General features: G+C 42.8%; 1 protein-coding gene across 3 annotated transcripts; it reads right to left on the bottom strand.

Annotated features, from left to right (window-relative positions):
* Positions 1-1,219: 1,219 nt before the first annotated feature.
* On the bottom strand, positions 1,220-26,185 carry ANXA2 (annexin A2). 3 transcript variants are annotated; one of them, XM_042875565.1, is made up of 14 exons: positions 26,161-26,185; positions 20,244-20,303; positions 16,484-16,583; positions 13,113-13,207; positions 12,413-12,469; positions 10,450-10,563; positions 7,377-7,467; positions 5,975-6,054; positions 5,609-5,668; positions 4,906-4,999; positions 4,195-4,290; positions 3,146-3,204; positions 2,453-2,575; positions 1,220-1,572 (listed from the first exon to the last, which is right to left on the bottom strand). In XM_042875565.1, exons 2-14 carry the CDS (start codon positions 20,289-20,291, stop codon positions 1,513-1,515), a joined length of 1,077 nt encoding a protein of 358 aa, XP_042731499.1. In that variant the 5' UTR covers positions 20,292-20,303; positions 26,161-26,185; the 3' UTR covers positions 1,220-1,512. The 3 variants fall into 3 exon arrangements, with proteins under 3 accessions (XP_042731499.1, XP_042731498.1, XP_042731500.1); XM_042875564.1 differs by lacking the exon at positions 26,161-26,185 and adding an exon at positions 24,189-24,249; XM_042875566.1 differs by lacking the exons at positions 12,413-12,469; positions 26,161-26,185 and adding an exon at positions 24,189-24,248.
* Between the last annotated feature and the right edge of the window lies 1 nt (position 26,186).

Below are 26,186 nucleotides of genomic sequence, written 5' to 3'. Positions count from 1 at the left end.
AAAGAGTGATTTGCTATCTCAGCACGAGTTTTTAGATGTACAAATCTAGCCAGAGAGACATTTTGTAAACAGGTGCGAACGACTCTGCTCCTTCAGGCATTAAATTGGAGCTGCTCCTGAAAAATCCTATCATTATGCATTTAAGTTACCAATATTTTATCAGCTGTGGCATTTTATACCAAATATTTCTCGTGGTCTATGGACAACGCCTTTGCAGCAAGACCTCTCAGCCCCTAACACCGACCTGAAGCAGGAGCTGTGTGCTCCTGCTCTCAGAAGGGCTCGTCTGAAAGTCTCACCGACTCTGTAGGAGCGATCTGCCTTTGGCACAGGGCTACAGACCAGCAAACATCCGAGAGCAGCGGGCGCTGGCTGTTAGTTTTGCACTTCCAAATGCAGAAAGCTGAGGAAGGAGGACGTGAGTTACTCCGTCCCGCTGCCTGGTGGCACAGCTGCAGCACTCACCGTCGGAGAGAAAGTTTTGCTCTTCGCACTTTGCGTCTGTCATACCGCAGAAAGAAACAATGTTGCCACAGGACGAGCAAAGTGCGTTATATCGGGCGCGAGTCGCTGCAGACGCGATCACAGCGTGCAATACCGGTCTCCACCGCAGGACTAGCAGGGCGCTTAGCTTACCTGCAATCCGTAACGCCTCCCGGCTGCTTCGCACCGCCACGCTCCCTAACCCGCGCAAAGCCCAGCCGCGCTCCCGCCCAGAGGCGGACCAGAACTTTCTGGAACGCTCCCGCCCAGCGCGAGGCGCCGTCCCAGCTATTGCCGCGCGGGGAACGCGGTCCCACGGCGGGAAGAAAAAGGGCGGGAAGCTGCATCCTGAGAGGGGTGAGCAGCACCCGTTGCTGCAGCGCCGGGCGGCTCCGGAACGGTTCCTTCCTTCAGTCGTGTGACTGACGGCTCGCTGTAAGCATTTAAATGGAATTTCAGTGCCTTCAGCCCTTGTTTTACAGACACAACACATGAGTGAGGCTTGAGTTTTGCTGTTGCACTTGAGTAAAAGAAAAAAAAAAACACAAAACAACGCCACCACAAGAATGGCTGTTTCTCACTTAAAAAAAAATAAAAAATTATTAAACAGGAAAGGCTTTGGGGTACAAAGACAAGAAAATGAATTATGGACAAGGGAAAAAAGCCAATGGTTGACACAAGCCAAGTATGCATCAGTTGATCACCAGTTTTCCAGATTAAAGGTCCGACAGATCCATCTGTTTTATTTATGTTTTATTAGAAACATTACACAAAGAGGCATTCTCCACTAGCACGTTTAACCTTTATCTCTGGGGAATGTTAGTTTCTCTGGCTTTACGCTGTTAGGAACTCTGGCAGAGCCAAGCAGAGCTGCTGCTGAGATGTGCAGGCAGCGCTGGGGAGCTGCGTCAGTGGTGAAGCAGGGGTAGAGGCAGGGTTTGCATGGCGGCTCGATTTTGTCACGGGTTACAGTAAAAGGAAGAGCAGAACAGGCATGTCTCTGCGTTTCTGTTTCCCACATCACAGTTTTCAGTCCTCTCCACCACACAGGTTCAGCAGCGCCCTCTGGTAATCACCTTTTGTGTCTTGCTATAAAGGGGAAAAAACGCAAAACACGTATTAGGAAACAGCTACAAAACATGAGGGTATACACACTATATTCTAGACCTGTGGGGATGAACTGATCTTCACAACTGAAGCCATGCTAGCCTGGAGGAAACTATCTAGACCAAGTTTTACTTGTTTGTGAATTGAGATTATCGTTCTTACAACATATATATGCAAGGCCCTAGGGAGATCTAATGCAAAAAAGAAAAGCAAGATAACAAAGGAAAGCTGGAGGACTTGATTCTGTTCCTTCTCACTGATCACCACAAAAAATTTTACAGTACATTCACTGTTTTGAAAATTTACCTATAATTTCAAACTGTCATCTTACTTCAGAAAAAGATTTGGGCTCCAGGTTTTGATGCAATTACATCCATGCAGATGTAAAGGTGGGCAGAAGACCAGGTTTAAACAGATGCATGGCCTCTTCTAATATATTTCCTAACATATATATAACCTAACACTTAATATTTCCCAATATCACAAAAAATCACTCTCAATAAAAGTCTGCTCCTTAGGCACTGGAATGAAAGAAGTGACAATTTAGAAGATCTATGTTAATTCAGCAAACCCAGAGCAATTCTTTCCTTTTGGGCTGGGGATAGAGACAGGTGAATGGAATTTTGGTTTGCAACACATCAACCGAAAGGTAAAACTTGCCTATGGCAGTCAAATGGCTGCCAGGAATTATACTGGTGGTAGACTACAAAGCTAAACATTTTTTCAATTGTGCATGGTAACAACCTACTGTTCTCACTGCAGCCTCTGAAATACCGCACATGAATTTTAATGGAGAATTAATGCAAAGAAAAGGACTTGGAAGATCCATACAATCAATATATACAGAATGCTGAAAATTTACCTGGATGAAGTAATAGAGGGATTTTCCGTATTTCCTCTTGAATTCACTCTTAATTTTCAGCATGTCAACCTCGCAGCGGGAGACCATAATCCTAATCAGGACCTTGTCACGGGTTCCCTTGCCCTATGAGCACAGTGACATTTAGAACTTTTAATAGATAAAAGATAGGAACTTGATCATGAACATCCCTCTCTCATTAGCAGTGTTCAACTAACTTCTAGATACCAATCTAGCTACTTAGACTGCAAGCCACAGTTCTGGCTCTCCAGGAGGTCGTCCTCATCTTCTGTTATTGCCTATATATATTGCCCATCATGTATTTCTCTTTCATACCTTTTCTCAATAAAATGTTTTGAGGCAAACTTAGTTATTTATTTTTCCATTTCAGTAAACAGATTTGCTGCTATCAACTTGTGTTTACCTACAAAAGATGCATCTAACTTTGGTAATTTTGATAAACTGATATAATGAAGATAATTATTATATGACTCTTCCCTGTATTTCCATATACCAGATGCATATTAATAGATAGCCTATGAGTTGAGCTATTAAAGAATGCTTGTGAACAATACGAAGTCATCACTGTGTATCCACACGGCAGTTACACATCATATGAACGAAACCACCTAAGGAATAAAAATTTGATGAAACAATGGTTAGAAGATAATGAGTAGAATGAGCAGTCTTTCTTACCTTCATGGAATCATAGAGTCTGTCTGCAAAGTATAGCTGCTTGTTCTGAATGCACTCAACTAAAGAGAGAGATACGATAAATGGGTAAACATCCTGCCCACGTGAGAATAGAACACAAAATATTGGAGCTTTTTCAAAGGCATTGTAAGCTGTCAAAATAAGGTATTCTCCAAAAGTTTCCCCAAAAAGGGGCAAAGAGGAATTGTTTTTACCTGAATTGTTATTTATAAATTGGTTGGCTACGCTTATGATTGAAGCACAAATGCTCGCAGTTGGAGAAATATTTCCCTCTATTGTTGTGTAATTTCAGAAGGCTAACCTTCCTCCACACAATTCACTCTTAAGTCCATCTTTCACTTTTATGAACAACCTTTTTTTCTGGAAGCATTCATTGTATGCTAATAGGTGAGAAGTGTCCCTGTCAAGGTTGAGCTGTCTTGATTCTACACTAGCCTTAGACAGCTCGTTTCCTCCTTAGTCTGAAATGGATTCTCCTCTTAAAGAACGTCCTGGGAAACCTGGCAACTTCCTCTGTATTCTCGTCTCATCCACAACAGCAGTCACCCCCACCTTATTTCACCTTATTTATCCCCCTCATTTACCCCTATTTCAGAGAATTCAGAGCAAAATTAGCTTTTTTCTTAGCCTCTAGTATCCTCCACAGCCTGTCTTTCCTCACGCACATACTGCTTGCTTTCCAGCCTATCCATGTTGAATAATTGATGTGCACAGCTAGAGTTCCAACCTTTTTATGTGGGGGAAACAAGCATTAAGCTTCTGTATTGGACAAAACTGAAACTAACAACAGATCACAGAACATGTGCATTTTCCTTTTCATTTGGAAAGCAAGATCTACATTTTGCAGAAGGACAAAGTTTGTTACCTCTCAATGCCTGTAACGTCCTGAAATACACAGATCCAATAATACCAGCCCTTCCAGTTTCTTTCTCCTCTAGCAATACAGAGGAAGCCGAGCCTATTTTCATCACAAGTGCAAGAGCACTGAAAAGACATTATTTAAACATAGTGTTTATTTTATGGTAACTCACCAAGATTAATGAAGGCATTCTCCAGATCTCCCTTAACTTCCTTCTTGATGCTCTCCAACATATCATACGGGCTGTAGCTCTTGTACCTTTCAAACACTGTTACAAGAAAGCAGATCAAATCAAAACCAAACCAGGAATGGTTAAAAGTAACCACACAAAAAATGCAGAGAGAGAAATGTGCTGACATGGTTAAAAAAACCTGTCCAAGTCCTTCTGGGAACTGTCTCTTCAGTACAGCCCAAGATACCCAGCTGATGGTACAGTTTTTTGTTTTCCTTGAGCACCTCCATTAGCTCACAACTCCATTATCTCACAACATACCGTGGTAGTTGTGTCACGAGTATTTCTTAAAGCAACAGTGATTTGCTTCCTGAAATGAAAAATCTTCAGTTGGTTTTCCCCTGTTCAGATTTGAACACATGATATAGCTAATTTAACCAGGATGGAATGAAAAGGTCTCATGCAGCCCTGTTTTCTAGGTTTCTGACATTTTTGTTCTTGGAGTACATGACACCATTAAACAGTGGTTGCACATGTGTAAAAATAAAGAGATCTGTACACAAATACTTAAAAAATTGTAACAACTTGTGTGTGAATAAGATCTGATTGCTTTTCACACTTACTTGAAAGCCACGTGGAACAAAATAGTTAGCGCTTTGACTATTATTTTCTTACAGGAGAAAAAATGTAAATCTGTCTTTCAAATTGTACCTTTCTGCAGATGTGGAACACTTCTTTCAGTCATAATATTGATCCACTTGGGAACATCAGTTCCCTTTCTCTTGACACCAGCATCATAGAGCTCCTGGGTAAAGAATGAAAATCACGAGTTACACAGAAAGCCATTTCAAACACAGAGCATTTCTTTACTGGAAAAACAGCACTACAGGAGCTGTGTCAGTGGGAGACACCCAAAAGGACAGATTTGGGCAGATCACTCAGGACAGGATCTATGGATCTACCCTGTAACTAAGACTAAGTACTTTTCTATTTACCTCTATTTATAGGTTTTGCTCCAAATTTAGCTTTGTTTACCTCAGCAGAACTGCTCTTAGTAAGGTACAGATATAATCAACAGCATTAGCAGCCACTAAGTTCAAAGATACCTCTTCCTTAATCTTTTGTAACTGCTTCATTGCCATCAGTCTTCACAAGGCACGTGTTTCCTTCTGCTAAAAGACCTACAGGGAATACCAGAGTGCCTCTGTATAGATCCTAGGGGTAAGTGTCCCATGAAAACTGGTATCAGGACTGCAAACAGCAGATACCTTGATATCACTCACACGTTGCTATGCAAGAGAGATCTGAAATACATCTGCTTTCATAAACTCTTCATTTTCACAGCATCTGCACCCTGAATATCCCCCCAGGTTTAATCAACTTAAGACATTTAATGGCCATTACTAGGACTTACCCTAGCATCTTGGTCAATCAGCTCATAATCAATCACAGAAGTATCTTCACACCTTTTGCCCTTTAAATGAGAATAGCAAGATTAAGAAGAACTTTAATAGATTTCAATCAGTTTATTATATTTCTTTCACTAATCAGTAATTAGTCACTATTTGCTACATGAGCCTGTTTCATCTCCATGTGAAGATGCTGTAAACAGTGTCACTGTCAAAATACATTGCCCTTCAGTTTTTATGTTATTTTTTGTAAAGTGAAAATACAAGAAAATTTTAAGGTGAGTTAGAAATCCTATTATTTTACTGGCAATCAGCAGAGAACTCCCAATGGGCAGGCATTTGGAGAAGTGGAGGGATATGAAGAGATCTACCTTGGCCAGGGCAACCATTAGCTTGCGGAAGTCACCAGATGTGTCTGATATAATGTCCTTCTCCAGTTCTGTTTTGTACACTAGAAAACAAACAATTATTTTGCATTTAAGAGCATCCCACAAACACCTGCTTACAAGCACAGGAGTTAATCACTGCATTTTATGACATCAGCAAACAGCAACCATATAAAGGTCATATATAGAGGGGAAGGAAAACAAACACATGCTTGCATACAAAAGAAAGAACGTTGCTATCAGCTAGTCACTGGAGATACCAGGCAATCAAAGCCTGCCTGCCAAACGTGGAACAATAAAATATTGAAACTGAGCATATTGAAAAGAAGGGAATATTGCTTTAAGCTGAACCAGTGGCCACTTGTTTGCCAACCACTGCATTTAGACCTTCACTATTCATGGATTTACAACTAGACAATTGTAACTGCAAGTTTAATGCAAAAAGACAGAAACCGCTATTATAAAAGAAAGGAATCCTGCGTAAGATTCCAGTACGTGTCTCAACATCTTTGTTTTTCAAATGATCACATGCTACATTGCTACAAAATCACTTTCTGTCTCCTGTTCAACAGCAATCTAAACTGCAGCAGCAACATTCTCCTGACTGATACACATTTTTATTCAGTATGCATCATTAAGACCACATTGATTTTGCTCGTCCTTTCTGACTCAGCCAGTACCTTAGCAGAACTGCTGGACAACATCACGCATTAACTGCCAGCAGTTTTCTCCATTTCAGTCTATCTCTGGTGAGCTCAGTTCTGAAGCTCAGGGAAACAAACAGGCACTGACAGCTGCACTACTGATTATGATGAACATGACCAGAGTAGTCAATATCAAAATATAATGAATATTAAAAGAGGGGAATATTTTTGAGGGTGGATCTTACATCACTCTCAATTCCAGTTATAATCAACTAAGAATTATACCTGAAATCAGATAAAATGCTTTGGAACAGTTACAAAAGAGAATATATACTTCTGTGAAGTTTTACCTCATGTCTTTAATGGCAGGTCCCCAAATAAACTTATAAACATGCTTCACTGGTTTCACCTACTTATTACGTAACTGAACCTACAGCCCATGAGTCCGTCATCATCCGTTCTGTCCCTACACACAGGACATCTGTAGCTTACGAGAGAATATTTGTATGCAACTTATCAGGTGAGCAGTATGTCATCTCCAATTTGTTTGCTACCAAGCAACAGGTTAAACTATATAAACACATTAATATCCAAGATGCCAGTACAACATTTCTTATGCTCCAGCATAAAAGAAACAGAGCAGATGTGGCGTAAGAATCTCAGTCAAACCAACCCTAAAGGGAACTTAGCCAAGCAACTTCACGTACAAACAAACTGCATTAAAACTTTCAAAATAAACTTACTTTCCCTATAGACTCTATTAATTTCATAAAGCTCCTGATTTGTCCGTGAGCAAATGATTTCGATAAGTGTGTCCTCATCAGTCCCCAGGCCCTGGAACATATGCACAGGTGAGTTAGATGCCAGAAATGCACAGACATGCTTGAACAGCCTCAAAATATTTTACTGACGTTTCATTATCTTTTCTCCTTTCTCCAACTCCAACAGTTTCACAACCATTCAGGGACACTTTTGGTAGCTGTAGAGATGCTTTTTAATGTGTCAGAAAAACACCAGATTTTTAGCAGCCAAATATTATTCTAACAGTTTTGACAGTCTAACTGATGGTACCTCTGTGTAACATGTTTCTTACGAGTGTCTCCCATAATACTCAGCAACCTCACCACCACCATAAATGAGAGAGGTCCACTAACTGCAGCCCACGTTCATTCTTAGCATGCAAATGGACAGCAACAAATTTGTTCTTTCCTGCTTTTCTGCCCCACCTGCCTCCACAGGCTTCCTCTACTACCAATGCAAGTCTGAGCACGACGTGTTCATTTGTCTCAGCTTTGTTTCTGAGTCAACAAAGATTTAAGCATGTCTGGATTTCCAGCTAATAAATACAAGCACATAATCATTTAGGTTGAAAAAGGTCCATAAGACCAAGTCCCTTCTTCACTTGGCCACACTGTGTACTTCTCAATGCATAAATACAGATGTAACTGTATTACCATTAGAGATATTAAGAAATAAAAAGGTATTTGGGATGATAACCTACATATATATATATATATATATATATATATATATACACATAAATGAAATCTATATGTATATATTAAATAAGCAGAATGGGTTGAGATGACATTTCAAAGCAGTTTTTGCTTTGGAACCAAGGTCCATCTTATAGTAATAAAATTTCTGTTTACCTTTCTGCAGGACTAAAATCAACTTAATGAAGTCAGAGTACTTTGAGCTAAGCAGCAGTACTACCATTTGATAAACAATATAGGTATTAGCACTAAAAGAAAATAACAAACTACATAAATGCATCAGCATCTAAGTTAAACCTTAGAGGAAATTCAGTACTCCAGAATAACATGATTCGATCAATGTGCTCTAAACTTACTCAGTTATTTTATATAAAAACATATTTAAATAAAATATGGGTATCTTGCTAACAGCATCGCTATCATCTTGTTACTGGAGTGAGACAGGAGCCTCTGAAAGATCACTTAAAATAGAAGATTTACTTGGATATGTTGATGATTCTTCCCTGTGCAGTGACCACTGAGTGCATCTGAGCTGCTAGTTAGTAAAGCCATCTGGCAGACAGATACTTCAGTTTTTTGAGAAGAACCTGTTCTTTGAATGGACTGAGTTTGTTTTTGTTCTGCCTACCAGTGAACCATTGTTCATGCTAATCCCAATGCCTTTGTCTTTCAGCATCAAGAGCAGGCAGAAAAAGCCTCTGATGCCTACTGTTAAGAATTTGTTAAGCTTCTGTTTAACAAAGTGTTTGGTATCTGGCAAAAACAGGCAATGTTTGCACAGAACTGAAAGAGAAATGTGCAGGGTAACATCCTGGGAAATTTTCTCATGCTTCATGTTTGGAAAGCTGAGGTAATTATGAGAAAAACTGCCTTCTTGGATACAGTTAGAGGACTAAAGCGGAATAATTTTATAGAAATGGATCACAGCTGAGAGAATCAGGAAGGCTTTCTACAGAGCGCTTCTAATAAATATCTAGGGGAGAAATAAAGGCTAATGAAACTGAAGATTTTCTATGTGTTTTCAAAGCATTTTGTAAGCATATGTTCCAGAAAAATAATTAACTCTTCAGTGATGGCCTGTCTTTACCCAACTTTGGTTTTCATGTCATAGCTGTAATTTAAGAACAGTATCAAGATAAACTTAAGCTCAGACTGAGTGCTTGGGAGATGAGAATATCTGATGAACCAAGAGAATATAATACCTATGGCTACAATAAGGTAATAGCTCAGGATACAGGTTGTAAATGCAGCAGATACACTGTATAAGTATATGGCCATCCTAGACATTTGAAATGTAAAATAACTGCAAATAGAAAAAAAAGGAAAAAAATCAGATTTGCAGCTAATTATGGATAGTGCACATTGAAACCAGAAGAGGGCAGCACCTGATTGCTGAGGAATGGATTTGGCCTCCAATTACAGGATTACCATCTCAGTACTGGCATTTTATTTTTTCTACTCATTTTTCATTGATTGGACGAATGAGTCCATCCGCTCTTTGTCTTGTCACAAGTGCCAGCAGATGTACTTCAATGCTTGTTTTTAGTTATCAATCAATCAATCAATAATCAACCTAATAAAGAAGCTGAAATGTAAGGGCTGATTATAAGTACAAACTCCCAAACATACACGTGCTTAGAAAAGTAGAAGCACTGGCATAAGCACGGCTCCAAGTCTTCTTTCAGCAGAGCAGCTGTTTCTAAACTAGCCATTTATTCCACGCCTGCCTGTGATCGTAGGGGTCTGAACTCAGCAAGTTCAGTCACTGCTGTGCAGTTTCTCCAAGATTGCTTTGATATCTCATTATCACATTCTCCTCCTCCTCGTATTCTTTGCAGAGGCAGATCTGGTACAGGATGTTCTGTCCAAATCAGCAAAATGACCCAGTAAGCGGGAACGACTTTTTCAGTCTACAAATGCCAAGGATTTAAGAGTTGCAGCAAACAGTTTCTTTCTTAGGCCATTTTGTACTACAAACCTGTATGTTATTTTTAAGGGCAGTACTGAGGGCAGCAACCAGCCATAGCAGCCGATCAATTATTCCTGACTGTACTTCTTCCCTAAAAAGAGGATTTAATTACCATTTCAAAAACCACACGGTTCCAGAATCTATTTTATTTCACACTCGGATGCTGTATGCTGTGCAGATGGATATGAGAACTGTGCTACAAAAACAAACAAACAAACAAAACACTAACAGTGGACATACTTGAAAACTGCGGCCTTGGATACAAAGGCCAGACTCATTCTTAACATAGTGACACCAGAATAACATTTAAAGTCACACCAGAAAAACATTTGAATTTCAAAGCTCATTTACCTTCATGGCAGCTTTCAGTTCAGAGGCATCATACTGTGATGGTGTCTTCAGCAAGCCCAAGATCACTGCCTCTAAATGACCTGACAGAGCAGACTTAAGTGCTGCAGAAAGTTCCTGTAAAATAAAGGAGGCAAGATGGAAGAAGAAAATTAAAGCTCACTTCTGATCTCCTGAAAATTTAGCCTGTAGCACTTCAAGTCTCCAAGTCTGCACAGTGTTTCTTACACAACTGACAAGGAAGAGGAACACAAAGAGCTTTTGTTTTGTGAAAGTCTAAGAAAGAAGCCTGGCAAATGGAGATTTTCTCATCCTTTGAAAATAAGAAATTCACCGGCGGCTGGCAGAGTGCTGGGAGCACGATGCAGAGACATCCAAGTGACTCTGAACGGCTCAGCTCCAGTCTTGAAGCACTGACACTTCATTAGATCTAATAAGCGCCGATGGATCTCAGCCTGACTCCCTGCAGTCAGTGCTTCTCCATCAGATGCTCATATTTTCCTGTAGCACCATATTATTTGTGTTTTTCCTATTATTGCAGCCCCACATTAGCTGAGAAGTTGGAAAACTGCACAGTTTTTCCATTGTAAAGGTCCAGTTCCTAAACGGCTGGCTGAAGGACAACAAAAATCCCTGAAAGCAGAAAAATTCAAGAACTTCAAGAATACAACCAGGATTGTGTATCCTGAGTCTACTGTGAACTGTCAGTCCTGTAGGAAGCAACAGGCATGTTTGCTTCATAGAATGCATGCAAATCTGCAGCAAATAAAGTCAGTGGCATTTCATCTTTTACGAGTTCATATGTAGTTTGAATAAAGCTAGCACCAGCTTCATTATAGTGCAGTTCCAAAGTTCAAATCCCTGGAATCAAGTTCAGGGTCCACACAGGCCCATATCGTTCCTGAGTTTAATACTGTCCCATAAGTTAGGAGATGCTGCTTTTCATGTGAACAATTGGTGAGGGTGGGGACAGCAGCTAACTGCAAGAGAAAGTGACCTCAGCTAAACTGCAGATACGTTTATACCAGTGAGATAAACAGCCAGGGCATTTAACTTGCTTCCAAAGCCACCAACTCCATCCAGAATGTTAGTGTATGCTAACACTCTATGTGCTTACTATGCTGACTGACCGAGATAGTGAGCTCGGGACATCTGTCTACTTTAGTCCAACAGATATTCTAGTATACTGTTCCAAATTTGGATCCAAAGTTCCACGCACACAAAGTTTTGGTGAGACACAAATGCAGACTCCCCAGTAGTCAGTGATAGTTCCATTGATGTTGGTAATAGGGAAGGACTTCACAAATCAAAACGTTCCTCAAGATTATCAGTAGTTCCCATTAAACCTAGCTCAACTCACAGGAATGTAAAGAGATGTAAATCTGTGGCTTTTTATTATAATGAACTATTTCAACAATACACAAAACAAGCAGCTATATTGAGCAAAATGAGCAGCCGAGTACAACACACTGCCAAAGAAATCCATGAGACACTTGCCCTGAAACATACATATTAGTTCAAGATATGTCTTTTTGTATTTCATTTCCTCCTCTCTTATCATGCAATTGCTTATTTCACCGAGAGATTTCTAATGCACATTTCCATTCTTTTTGTACTTGCTTATCCTTTGGCACTTGTTATACTTGATAAATTCAGTTTGCTCTTGGGTTGCAGCGCAGAAGAAAAGGTAAAAGAAGAGATAACACTTAGATGAAAGAAGCTGTATATTTTCTTGATTGTACATTTCTGCGGTCATGCAAAACATTTAACAGAGCTTTGAGTGACACACTTCATTACTAACGTCCAGCCTACATGGGAAATGCCCCCAGTGCTCACAAGAGAGTGACAGTCAGGGTGCAGACAGGAAACACATGCATATGTCCAACTGTACGTGCTCCTGCATGTATGTGCCTGTATCAGCCATGCATAAAGCTGGTGAATTTCCAAACGTTAACTCTAGATTTACATTTGGATGTGCATTCTGGGCTGCTATTGGAGGACTACCGTTTGGGGTCTGGCAAACCTGGAAGAGATACATTCATCTTAACCCAATTCTACACAAATTTCTTCTTCTATGTGGGCGTAAAACTTAAATTATAGTAAGACTCTCAACTTCAAAAGTCAAGAGAACATCTCTTGCCTTCCAGACAAAAAGACTTATTATGCAGACTGCTGCAAACATTTTAGAGATCTCTTTCCATCAACAGATGAGTGCATATATTTCTGACAAGTTCAGCTCAGTATATCACTTAGTTTAATGCCTATGGAACTTCAGCACAACTGGCTGCAATCCTTTCTCATTTAAACTACCCATGTGAACAGAATGTTTTCCTTATGCAAAGTTGCCATGCAATAAACAAATGAGTAACTATGCTTCCAAGCCTCTCCACTTCTGCCTTCAAATAGAGACATTCCCTGAGATTGGCTTTTCACTCACATGCCTGGTGGCTAGCTGGCTCATTTGTCACCCATCGTGATCTCTGCAACTGCTAGGAAATCTTCAACAGATTCGAACAAAGTAAATGCATCTTTGCTTCCAGTGAAACAGTAAGCCCAATAATATGATCTCATTTGTTCACAGTTAATTGTGAGATGTACAAGGCCTGAAAGTCTAACTACCCACAAGAAAAATATTAAATAACTGTTATTTCTGCGTATTTTGCTACCTTTTTGGTTCTCCTCTGATAGGCAAAGGCAATATCCTGCCTCTGTTCATTGCTGCGGTTTGTCAGGATGTTGATGATGGTAACTTCATCCACACCTACAAAGACATAAGATAAAGAATGAAAGCAGATCTCTTCTCTTTGGATTACCGTGTTCTCTGACACTCAAAACACAGCATACGTGCAGTCTGGAGCAGAGCTCAACTGCCCTGGTATTATTAGTTGGTATGTGTAACATCCTGGCCTTGAAAGCAGCCCAAATTTTCAGTGCAATGAAGATCTTTACGTGCACAGGCATCAACAAAGTCTCATCCATGACCTGCTTCACTGCTTCTGTTTCCTGCTTCACTTGTTCTCAGTCAACACTCTGCAAAGAAACTTGCTCGAGAACAGACGCTTTAAAACTGACACAAATGCAAACTCATTAAAGCCTTTCATCTGAGTGTTTTTAGTTAAGGCTTCTTAATAAAGCAGCTACGTTTTCTAATTCACCTCAAGTCACTTAACTAACATTCCAAATATAAAAATGAGAAAATAAAACAGTGCACTATGTTGACTCAGAATGTAACAGGAATGTTTGTTGTGGGTTGCTTTTTTTGGGGTTTTTTTTTTTTTTTTTTTTGGTTTTTTTTTTTGGATACTGGAAGGAACTGAGCTTTTTTGTCCTTATTTTTACACAGTGAATTGCATGCCAGACTTTGAAGAAAACAGGTGGTTCTGACATGGATGTCCTATTAAGCCCAGAGTTTTGACTTGGATCTCTGTATTTACTACAACAAACACAACAAATAGCTTCTTTTACATTTGTATAAATGAATATTTTCAACAGAAACCAGACGGTAAGGAATGGATCAGCAGCAACTGGCAGGTCTCAGATCCCCTCCAGAACCCATCTACACTTATATTCCTTAGTACCAGAAGCAACCACAGCAGATATAGGAGGCATTTCTTTCAGAGCAGCCCTCCTACTTTATTATGTTGACTCATGACATGAGAGGTGGATGCTGGTGGTATGGCAGTAGGGGCTGAACCTTCCCACCAATATGCCATTTTGCTGCCATGCAACAGAGGGGCAGGCTGACAGAATGGTGTCTGACATGGAAGTGCAGATGAAGCAAAGGTGTGGAACTGAAATCCTCCGTGTAGGGAAAAAATAGCACCCATTGGCATTCACTGACACTTGCTGAATGTGTACAGAGACCCAGCAGTGGATGTGAGCACAGTGAGGCAGTGGGTGGTGTGTTTCAGCAGTGGTACTGAGACACGAGAGACAAGCCACACTTCAGGTGGCCATACAGATATTTACAAGTGCAGCATGCGGGCTCTTGCTCATTGCTGGCAAAAATGCACAACTAATAGTGGTGACAAAGCTGAAAAAGAGTGTTCTGTAGTTGAGTTTGTTATATCAAATACTGTTGTTGTGCCCTTTGTTCCAATTCCCATGGAAATAAATAGGAGGCATTACTTTCAGAGTGACCTGCATACAACAAGCCTTTTAGCCACTAGTTACAGAATATGGAACAAGGGGTCAAGTACAAAATATTCAGACTTATTTCTCCCTCTTGCCCACATTTTTCATGATGAAATGCTGTACTCCATGACCTTAGCTCCTATTGAGGCAGGCCTACATCTGTGCTCTTACAGAAGCTCAGCCTGAAACGACAAAGCTCTGGAAATCATCATGTCTCAGTTAGAAATTCTGGTTTGAAAACATGCTGACTGTACATTTCAGCCATAATCTACAGCCAGTGTGTTTTAAAGTGTTTTTCTTTTGTAAAAGAAAGCAAACTCTCCCAGTCCAGGAACAGCCATGCATACACACACAGCTTTTCAGCCCTGGAGAGAGCTACAGCACAGAGCAATCTCTTAGGCGTTTTAATGAGTTTTAAATTTAAACCATACTTTGCATTCAAAACTACTAAATGACATTTTCAATTCTTACAACAATTGTGACAGACCCACAAATGACTACATTCAAGTTTCTAATTCAAATGCTTTGAGGATGGAAACATGAGCTAATGCATTGCTCTGGCATTTCATGGAAAATGAGTGCTTGCCCTGCACACTTGGGAATCATGCTGCATGGACAGGATGCTGACTCACATCTGCTGAGGCGGGGTGAAGCAGTTGAGCTGCTCAAACATTTTTCTTTGCTGCTCACTAAAATCTCTGGAAGTTTCAGGGTGGATTTCATCAGTGCATTTCTATCAATGAGTAACAAGAATGGACATTGTTGCTCACTTTAAAAAACACTGAATCTTGACAAAAGTCCACATATTCACAAAGCATTTTCTGTCAAACACAATAAGCTTTACTCCTCTCTTATAAGAGGACTTTTTAAAACAGACCGTAAAATGATTAAAAGCCACTACTTAGCCTACTTCAATGAGTATGCAAGAGATGTTTCCAGTTAAATAAAAGAAATCCTGTGAGAGGAAGCCTCACGCTTGTTAGGGAGGGGCAATTTCACATTTTGTAGCAAGTCAGACATGTGCTTTGTTGGCACTGACTTGGCATTTCTTCCTGATGAGAAACTGTTTGGCTTTTAAATTTCTCCGTCTCCTGAAATGTAGGCAACAGACTTGGCAGGTCCAGCTGGGCCCAGCCGTTGCTCCTCTGGCCTGGAGAAAGTCTGGAAAGCCTGGCACATCCCTTCTGCAGGATGAGGATCAAGAGTCACTGCCCTAGGAGCACCAACAAGGTTCCACTGCTCGGGAGCTGCAGTTGATATTCCCTGTGCTCCTGCTTTCCATGGGACTGCATCTCATCCGCTCCATCCTGGTCTCCCCCCCAATCAGTGGATGCTGGCACAGACAAGGAGATGCCAGCCTACCTGGTTCTGTGAAGTGGGGAACTCCCACATTGCCCTGCTCCTGGAATACTACCATATCATCTCAGAAACTGGATTCTGTTTCTAGGACTTTGACCTCTACAGTAACACAAGGTGTACTTCAAACCACCCCTGTTCAGCTGCTTGGGAAGCTGTAAGGAAGGAGAAATGTCCAATCCAATAATCCCTTAGAAATCAGTTGTTCAGAGCTTTGTCTCAAAGTGCTGCCACTTCATTTCCAGAGGAAAAAAAAATATTGGAATTGGAAGTGCTGACAAATCGAGAGTAAAAAAGTGGGCATTTTTAGCAACAGTCTGAACAACTTTTGGGCACAGACTTTTAAAACATATTCTAAAGCACGGATTTACGCAGTTCAATCTAGCTCTGTCACGCTTATGTGAGGTCAGAGAAATCCTAAATCTCCTAAAACAGGTGGCCAGATTAAGGATATTAACACGGCGGTTGTGAGACACTGTACTTTTTATTTGCATGCCAGTGTTCTAACTTTAAAAACAGGGTCAAAACCACAGCCCATGTTCCTCACCTTTGGTCTTGATGGCTGTTTCCAGGGCTGCAGCATCCCGGTCAGCATCAAAGTTTGAGTAAGCCTTAACTGTGGCATATGCACTTGGAGGGAGAGAATGCTAAGGGAAAAATAAATAAATAAATAAATGAAATAAAGGAAGAAGAAGTCCCAAAGTTAAATTATGCAAATGCAATCTGTTCTTGCTGCAGTTAATATATGCAGCTGACTGTTATTTACTCAAATTCTTAAATGCAAGAATTACTGTTGGGTATTCATGAAGACAGAATTCTGCTAGCAAACTCTGCTCTCTCTGCTCTCCAGAGGTGTACTGTCCCTAAGTCCATTCAGAGACATGCTTATTTTAAAAAAGAATACGTACAAACTGGTGCCATACAGCAACAATCTGACATTCAAAAATTATTCACTAAATCTTTATTTTCCCAGATTTGGTGCTTTCAGGCTAGAGTAGAAGGAAATTGATAAGCAAAAGCTAATTCAACAAAAGTTTAAACATCTGTTGCATTAAGTCTGAAATATTTAAGATTTGAAGCCAGCTTTTTACTTCACATTTCAGGCCACAGTTACACAAAGTAAAGATTAAATAAAAAAAAGACGGGGGAGACAGAAGATGAAAATTAACAAGGCAGAACAAGTTTCATGCTCTGTCTCACAGATTCTAAATGCAAGACCAAATCTTTTTGAGCCTATACTTCTATAAAGCACAAGCTACTTACCATCTCCTTCTCAAAGTCCATGCCTCAGATGACTTGGTTTAACCATCATGAGGCTAACAAAACTGAATGACATTTCAAATTACCACCGCTAAGAAAATGAGGACATTTAGGTACCAAGCAAACAGCTGGAATGCTCTAGAAGTTACCAGATTGTATCAGCTGTTCCTGATTACTTTTCCTGAGGATTATAGCTTCAAACAGGAGATCAGTAGAACAGAAGTTGAAATCATCTCAGCTGCTTTGCTGCAAGTATCAATATTAGCTCACATCACCTTCCATGGGCAGGTTAACCTAAACCTCAGACGTTGGTATAAGCAGCTGAGAAACACAGTGAGTCCAACTTAGACACTTAAAACTGCAGCAGAGATACATAGTGACTAACATCTGAAATTGCCATAGCTATTTCCCTCGTGAATGAATGACTAAGCTTTTTGGTAAAGATCCCTGGAAACATTTGTTTCAGTCCCTAAAAGCAACAGAAACAGGGTTCATAAACAGTACTAAGTTATCTTAGTACATCTGGAGGACCTTTTTACACCCAAATTATTAGAAAGAGGACAAGTTTTAACTAAGAAATCTAAGAGGTGGTTTTTTTGTTTGTTTGTACATTTGATGCTGTCCTGTAGAGGTCACACCACCTGGAACAGATCCCTCCGGCAGCAGGCACTGCACCTTCTTGCCTCAGAGAAATCTGGGTGCCTGAAAGATTCCAAGGCCCATCAGTACACCACGACCACGTGGCACTTCTGTTTAACCACTGCTGGATAACCTGATATATGCCACCCGGTGAGCTCAGCAGAGTCGGATGTCTTTATTCCACTTGTTCTGAGTCATTTGGACAAAGGCTGGACTGTGAGACCATATCACACATGGAAAAAACACACAGCAGCTTATCTGCTGTTTGAGAGCCATCTGGAGGCCGGTCAGAGCCACCGTGTGTCCCTCCACACGTATGTAACCAGGTAGATTCAGACCCCCTGGCAGTGATCAAAAGACCCAGCAAGTGCCATGTCCATATGTACAGGTAAGGCAGAAACCTTCTGCTGGCTGCTCCACCAGCAAATGGATCATCTCTAAATTCAGCATCCGTAAAGATGTGTGACTCTGTGAAGTGATGTTTATTGACTCTTGTGTATGTCAGTGGAATAGGGAAAAGTCTTATCAGGATTATTATTCTTCCTATGAAAAACAGCCACTCCAGACACTGTGGTCTGCCACTGTATGATTTCAAGGGAGTTTTTCCAACTGACTTTGCATTTGGTTCAGTACAAACATTTCCAGGATGTGGCACTGAAAGTTGTGTAAACACACCGGCAGTTTGGGCAAGATTACAGCAGAGAAAGATTGTTCTCTCCACACATATTTATTGTGTTTCACAGGTCCTACAACTGGTTCACTTGCTCCAAGATTGAGGAACTGAACCATATTGGGAAGAAAGGAACATCAGGTGACATGTATCACTAACAGGAAAGCTTATAAGGTTTAATTTCTTCTTTAAAAACAAAACAAAACAAGAACTTCTCAAGACATTTATATCTCAAGAGCTCTTTGCCTTCAAACAAACCATCAGTTACATTTGAAAATTGAGTTGCCTGCCATCATCAGGCAAGTAACCTATAAAGTCATGACTAAAAACAGAGGCTTCCAATTTCCAGTGCAGAGAGCACATGATGAGACGCGCTGGGGAGATCTTTGCCACCTAATTTCTCTAGTCTCTGCTGCAGACAGAAGCAGAAATGGCACACGCTGCTTGACTTCAGCTCAACCCCTTCCTTCCCGTATTAGGAAAGAGAAGACAGCCCAAGCCAGATGGTGAATGCAGTTTTTTGGTCCTAAACAGATCAGTTGCTAGACCAATGATGCAGAATGTACAGATCCCTTAACATGCAATACAGGGTTCAGCTGTGACCATCCTTTACCATCAAGGTTAAAAAACTGTTAAGAGAAAAGTAGTGGCTGAATGTTTGCATTTAACATCAGTTAATAAGCTGCATCATTGCTTAGGGGAACTGGGCAGAACATTTATATGGACTAGCTACTCAGCTCTGGCTTCTAACTGAGGCCCTCCAGAACAAACACCCCCCAGTATCTCTTAGACTCTATGGTAAAATCTGATGAAAATGCTGATCCAGCAGTACTCAAGTTTGACTTCTGCCATTATTGATTTGTATCACAGAAGAAACAGATCTACTGCTAATATTCGACTGCTAAAATATTATTCTAAAAGAAACTCCCCATTTAAATGGAAATTGACAAGAAATCTGAAGTTAACTGCTTTTGCTGTACAAAATCAGCTTTGCTACTTACCCACAGTGCAGTACTCAGTTCTTTTCAACAGCGCCTTCTCAGAGATCAAATACAACTTATTTCACAAGTAACTCACTTCACGAGTAGCAAAAACAGCCAAAAAGTTTGCCTGTACCATGTTCAGGTCTGCATTTGCTGGTTATAAAAATCACAATTACAGTAAGCTTGCAAGCAGCCAATGAAATGATGCATAGATGAGATTCACTTCCTCTTCAGTATCAACTGCAGAACCACAGAGTGATGACACAATATCTTCACACTGCAACGGCAACTTTCCCATCAATGTTGCAGTACAAGAAATCAAAGTGTGGCTGTCCTGTATTTTGATGAAACTACCAAGTAAGTGTAGATGTGGTGGAAAATACCCAACCAACACCAGGATTTTGAAAGCTCTGCAACAACAAAAAATGAACGACCAAACTAGGCAGCCAGTTTGCTCTCTGGTCTCCATACGGCCTCTAGCACATGAAGATTGCTCATGCTGCTGGTCAGTTGGTTGAGCTGTCATTAGATCTCGTCACCTCACACAACTTCCCTGTGGTTTACAGCAGCTTTATGGCTGAAAGCAGACCATTGCTAACTAAGTTTTTAGTCAAGATAAGATTAAGTAGAAGAAATGTGTGGAATGCTGAAAATTGTACAGCTCAGCACAACTGCTGGAAGAAAATCCTGTAAAGCAAGAAAATATATGGCATTTAAGGCAAGCAAACTTTTCTGGTTTGAATAATAATACTTACATCTCCTTCCAGGCTGAGCTTGCTTAAAATTTCATGGACAGTAGACATCTTGACAGAACGCTGGAGGAGAGAAACAAGCAGACATAAACATATTTACAGACATAAACATACTTACAGTTACAGTCCAGGCTATACAGCCCTGAAATACTGCACCACTGAAACCAATACAATCCAATCTGCTAATTGCAAGCAAAACTGCTGATTTAAGGGTTTCCAAGCCACAGTGCCATTAATAATGCAAGTGAGAGGCTTTTGTCCTGACTGGGACAAGACTGCAAACACCCATTGGCAACACGATCATTAGACAGCAGGTAACAGACTCTGACAGCTAGAGTAACGCCTTGCAACATAAAATAATATCACTTGTCCACCTCCCTAAACCACATGGTATCTTGCTAAGACATGCAAAGAAAATTAGGGGAAAAAAAAATCACCCTGAAACAAATTATTCACACTGCAAGAATAAACATCAATTTGATAACTGTGCTTTACAACACCACAGTTTTTTTCAGCTCTGCTTTCTGGTCAGTTCACCAGTGCTGTAAAGCAGTTTTGCTGAAATGGACTCTCTTTCCCAAAGATTAGAAGCCAAAGGCAATGTGTAAGTGACTTACTGTAGACCCAAAACTCAGCTCACAAATTCTTCCACTGACAGGAGAGAGATTGCCCATCGTATTTCCAGCTAGTCAACCAGGTTGGCAACTACAGCAAACGTTACCAGGTCTTTCAAAACCAGAGCTTGCTCTTCAAGAACTCAGCCATCTGTACAGACAGCATTATCAAACAGGGAAAAGAGCTGGCTGGATAGGAGACAGGACAGGAGATCTCAAGATCAGAGACGTTTAACTAACTGATAACTGGGCCTGGAATAAAAATGGTATTATTCTCGGCCACACGGAGCGCTCTTCCCTTCATTTCCATGCACATCAGTCTCCCCACTCCCTTCCACTCATCAACAGGATCTGAACCCAGGAGCTCAGAGCACAGTAAGAGGTTGGAAATATTTTCCAAATAACAGAGACCTGGTAAAGACTCCAGAGCAAGACTTTTTCTTTGTTTAAACACCTATTAATCCTTTTTTTTCATGAAGTCTTCTACGAGGAAAAAGCAGAGAAATTCTGGATTTCAGAAATAAAGTGCAGTAACGTATTTTGATGGGGTTATTTTTGTTTTGGTTTTTCGGTTTCTTTTTTAGCATAAACGCAGTAATTGCGCATTTCCTTGCTTAAAATACAGCAAGAAAACCTGCTATCTTCTGTCATAACCTACGTGAGTAACAAACACCAAATCTATTTCAAGGGAAAGTAAGATCCCAAGGGAAGAAAATGAGAAATGCAAAGCACAGTAAACATCAATTTCCTTCAATAAAATAAATAATCCACTAAATTAAATAAATAAATCCTCTTTGGAGCAAAACTCCAGCACGGCCTTTTTAAGACAGGCAGCAGAAAGGGCAAGAAGCTGCTACCTGCTGTTGGCACAATGACACTGGTTGGAGGTGGACAACACATTCCTGCACTGTGAAATTCTTCATGTCTATGTTAATAAAATGAAGTGCCTAACAATGAGAACTTTGTACTCTAACAGCTTTACAGCCAGTACCAGAGAGGAGCAATTCCGGTCCTTCAGCCTTCCTTGTTACAAAGAACTGGAAACCACCAGTGAAAACAAGCAAAGTGATTGCAGTGTAATCTTTCTCAAAGCTTTTCGCAAGACTCCTATTTTTAAGTCAATTAGAAACCACATTGAATCGGGCTTGCTGGAACAAAGCACTTGAACAGCTTCCAAGAACAGAACGATCACACCCTCACGTAGGGCTGGAGCTGGGAGGTTTGTGCCATCAGCACACAACAATGCTATAGCAACCGCCTGCTCCGCAGAAGCATGTTGGCAAAAGGAAACCCGCATTTCTGCAAGAAACTGCAGAGCTTTACTCAGAACAAATGCACGTCTTGTCACACCCTGCTTTGTAACGCCGTCATATTTGAGAACTGATTCTGATGCTGTTTGGACAAGTTCTGGCTGGGTTTGAGCATGTAAACAGAAAATACGTGCACTAACTTGTTCTTCCTTACTTGGAAACGACCAACACCTACCCTCCTAAGCTAACACTTCAATACCTTCAGGCAAGCTTCTGCAATTGGTTTTACTCCTAAATACAAACTATCAGTTCTAAAGCACAATATTATTCTACTAAGGGAGATTACCTGCGTTGAGCCCCGTCACCACTGCCAGCAATCTCTGACTTCCAAAGCTACTCTTACATTGTGGCTGGCCTACACGCAGTGCCTCATCCCCTCAGCTGTTTGGCGACAGAAGAGCATACATAGAAGCAGCTCTGTATCTTGATTCCCAGGGACAGCTCAGGTACACAAAGTTAGGGGAGAAAAAATAAAGCACAACACCCACCATGATTCATGCAGGAAAGCCATGCCAGGTATGCACAATCAATATTGCTCAATAAGCAGAGCTACCATTTTAAGAATTTAATCCACCCTTCAAGTCAGAAACTGGGCAAAGGGTGTTCCCAAATCATGAGCCAAGGAAACGGCATCCCCAGAATGAGAGAATGGAAACTAGAACTCAGAGCATATTTGTGTCAGGTCTCAAACCAGGGCGAAGTCTGGCAACAGAGGAGATGCAACAGGGAGGAGCTGCAATGCCTCAGTGTAAATGAATTAAGGACTCAAAACCATTCACTGCATACTGCTGACTGCTGGTACAAATGGCCAGGTCCTCCCCCTGCAGGGCGTGCTGTAAGGTTTAGCAGGACATCCAAAGTCAGTCACCACTCAGAGAAAAACTAGGCTTAAAGGAAAAGATCCAGAAAACCATTCAACCACACCGTTGCACACCTTCTTGAACTGCTCTCATCCTACTAACAGCCCAGGAGATGTCCCAGTCCAAGAAGATGCCATGCACACACAAAAATAAGGGCCTTTAATTCACTGAATTCAAGTTATTAAATTTTCTACATTTAACGGGAAGAGTTTTCCTGCCAGTGGAAACCATTCCATGGTAATGCAAACCACACACACTGGGACTGCTTAGCACAGGCAGCTGCTACAGAAGGAGCGCAGAGGGATCACCCAGCGGCACAGAGGACCTGAAAGATCCTTTAACTCTCCATTTGCACACCAGGGTCAATGTACCGCTATGCAGACACAGCATTTGAACACCAACATCCGAACAGCTAAGGTAAAAGGAACTAAGCCCACTATGAGTAAGAACGCCACCCTGAGAGCGTTTCGCTTTTCCTGCGGCTGAAATAAAAGTCTCCGTCCCTCTGCCCTCCGGCTCAGGCAGGAGGAATCGCGCCAGGCCTGACCCAGACGGGCAGCAGCCCCTAGAAGAACCTCCGCCGCGGCCCAGAGCGCCACGCCCGAGCCGGGCGCTGCCGTCGTGGGCGGGGGGAACCCGGGGGCAGCCCGAGGAGCCCGGCCCCGCCCCGTGCAAGGGCTGCGGGGCGCCGGCAGCGTCCGGGGCAGGCAAGGGCGGCTGCCCGAGGCCGAGCGCATCCCGCCGCCTTCGCCGCAGCCTCGCACGAACGCCGCTGGCTTTAAACGGCAGGAGAAGCTTCGGGGTGGAAAGCGAATTTACGGCCCCACCGCTACTTCTGCCGAACCGTTACGTGCCTTCGCAGGAAGGCTTTTGGGGAAGCCCGACGACGTACGGGACCCGGGCGCTGCCGCACCCCCAGCCGCGGCGCGGGGCGCACGGAGCTCCCGGCTCAGCTCCGCCGCGCGAAGCCGCACACGGGACAACGGCGGGCGAGCGAGCGAAGGCGGAGGAAGAGGAGCGGGGCGACCGCACCCAACCACCGCCCCGCTCCGCTCCGCTGCCGGGCAGCACCCGCTCCGCTCCCCCCGCGGCAGCCGCCGTACCCCGGCTCCCTCCCTCCGGCCCGGCCCCGTTCCGTGCCGCGCTGGCAGCCCCGGGGCTCACCTGGCCGGGGTGGGCGAGGCGGCTCTGGCGGCGGCTCCGGCGGCGGCTGGGGCCGGTGGCCGCGCGGGAGGGGTTTTGTAGGGTCGGGCGGGAGCTCCCCGCCCCGGAGCCCCCACCCGCGGCGCTGACTCACCCGGCCGCGCCCTCCGAGAGAGCAGGAAGGGGCGAGGGACGGGGTGGGAGAGGGCAGGGGAGGGGCGGTCGCTCCGCGCCTGGCGGAGCCGCAGCCCCCGGGGTCGCGCTAAAAGAGCCGCCCAGAGCGGCGCCCGGGGGCGGGGCGCGGGGCTCAGAGATTCTCCGGAGATCCTCCGCCTCCCCCGCGCGGAGTTCCCCGGAGCGGCCCGGCTGCGGTGGGTCAGGCCGGCAGGTGGGGCGGCGCCGCTCCTTAGCACGCAGCAGACGAGCCGCGGCCGTCGGAGGTCCGACACGTCAGCCGCAGCGGCCCTCTGCCATGCACCGCGCTGCCAGCGAGGCGCAGCCCTTAGGGCGGCTCCCGTCCGGCCCGGCCCGCGCTCCCTGCGGCGTGCAGGCGTGCAAGCCCCGTTCGGAGCAACGCTATTGAAGGAGCGGCCCTCAGAGCTCGGTGTGCGAAGTCCGAAGTACAGGAAGTCTGGGTGCCGCAAGCAGTGCGTACGAGAAGCCCGAGATAGACAACCTCTGCCCCCACGCTCCAGGGTGCACGCTCGGTTAACCCTAACAGTGTAAACCCCGCGTAGAAGAAGGGTGGCAAAAAAAGGAAAGAAACGGGAAAAAGAAACCCAGACTCACGCTACTCTAACGAGGGAAAAACAAATTGTCAAGGCGCAGATGTGACACCAGTCAGAAAAAAAACAAGATATAGTTAAAAAGAAAAAATACATTTCTAGAAAGCGTTAGTCTTGGCCATAAAAACAGCAGTGGTAAAAGCAGGGAACCACCAGAGGCAGAACACAGGCTATGGGAAAAAGAAAGCAGTAACGCGGGGATGGAGCAAGAACACTCAGAAGGGAAGGGGCGTTAGACTGGGCTTGCATGGACCAGTCATTGCAGAATGTGAAAATCATGGTAACAGTTCTCCCGAGTAAAAGAAAATAAGGCATGGGGACAGCCGTCGGAAAAGGCTTGTTGTGGCACAGCATTCTGGCGGAGAACCTCACTGCAAGCACTGCTCTCACTTTGTGAGGTTTTATTTTTGGTGAGACCAGGGACCAGCTTTAAAAATCAATTCCTGGGCACCTCGGTTCCACCAGTCTGCCGCCAGCAGTTAAACACACAATTTCCCCTCCTCTTAGGTTTCTTAGAAAAATCACTGGAGACTTGGAAAGGTGATTCACAGATACTGGAAGTAACAGCCACTCTGTGCTGCAATATTCATCGGGGGCTCTAAATAGGGATGAGCAGCTGAGCAGATGCCAGACAGCCATGTGCTTACTAATGGCTGCTCAGGGACAGTCTGGGTGGTGGGGCAATTTCTTGTCAAACATTCTCAGAGCAAAGCAGCAGGAAAACAATCAGAACACCCTCAGCTGGAAAAAAAATATTTTCACATAACAAACATAATGCCAACATGCAGCATATGTTGCATTCTTGTATAAAACCTCCCAAGCCACATACTAACCAATCCATCCAATCTCAAAGAGCACATTCACACTCTGAACAGAAGGTCCATTTGCCTTTCCGTCCTCTACCGCAGCCTCTCCTAATGACACTTCTACTCCCACTTCCTTAGAAAATTGTTCTATTTTTAATAACTCAATACTTCCAGAAATAAGCTGTACAGCTCACACGGTACCATTAATTCTAGTTAACTAGATCTTCACATGAACAGGTTGAAGAAGCTCTGATAGCAGGTGAACATTTATTGGTCTAGTTACATTCAGTAAGCACAAAAGGATTTTCCCACAGTTCCAACAGCTTCTGAAAGAGCACAGACACATTGGCTCTAATATCCAGCTAAATCATCAGTTATTCAATCTTGGAATCGTAGACTCACCTCAGCTTAAAACAGTCTCTCACATT

This window comes from Lagopus leucura, unplaced genomic scaffold, assembly GCF_019238085.1.
Source record: "Lagopus leucura isolate 7727_CA_CO unplaced genomic scaffold, USGS_WTPT01 Super-Scaffold_100015, whole genome shotgun sequence".
In the NCBI taxonomy this organism is placed as follows: domain Eukaryota; kingdom Metazoa; phylum Chordata; class Aves; order Galliformes; family Phasianidae; genus Lagopus; species Lagopus leucura.
The sequence above is the reverse complement of the archived record's forward strand: the minus strand, read 5'-3'. Positions and strand labels throughout refer to the sequence as shown.

Bases quoted from the DNA above. Each gene is read 5' to 3' on its own strand.
- ANXA2 (XM_042875565.1), bottom strand. From the start codon at position 20,291: ATGTCTACTGTCCATGAAATTTTAAGCAAGCTCAGCCTGGAAGGAGAT. The intron at 6,055-7,376 runs GTAAGTTTATTT...TTTGTTTTCTAG, and splicing joins TAATAGAGTCTATAGGGAAA to TGTACAAAACAGAACTGGAG. The intron at 2,576-3,145 runs GTAAGAAAGACT...CTGTGCTCATAG, and splicing joins GACTCTATGATTCCATGAAG to GGCAAGGGAACCCGTGACAA.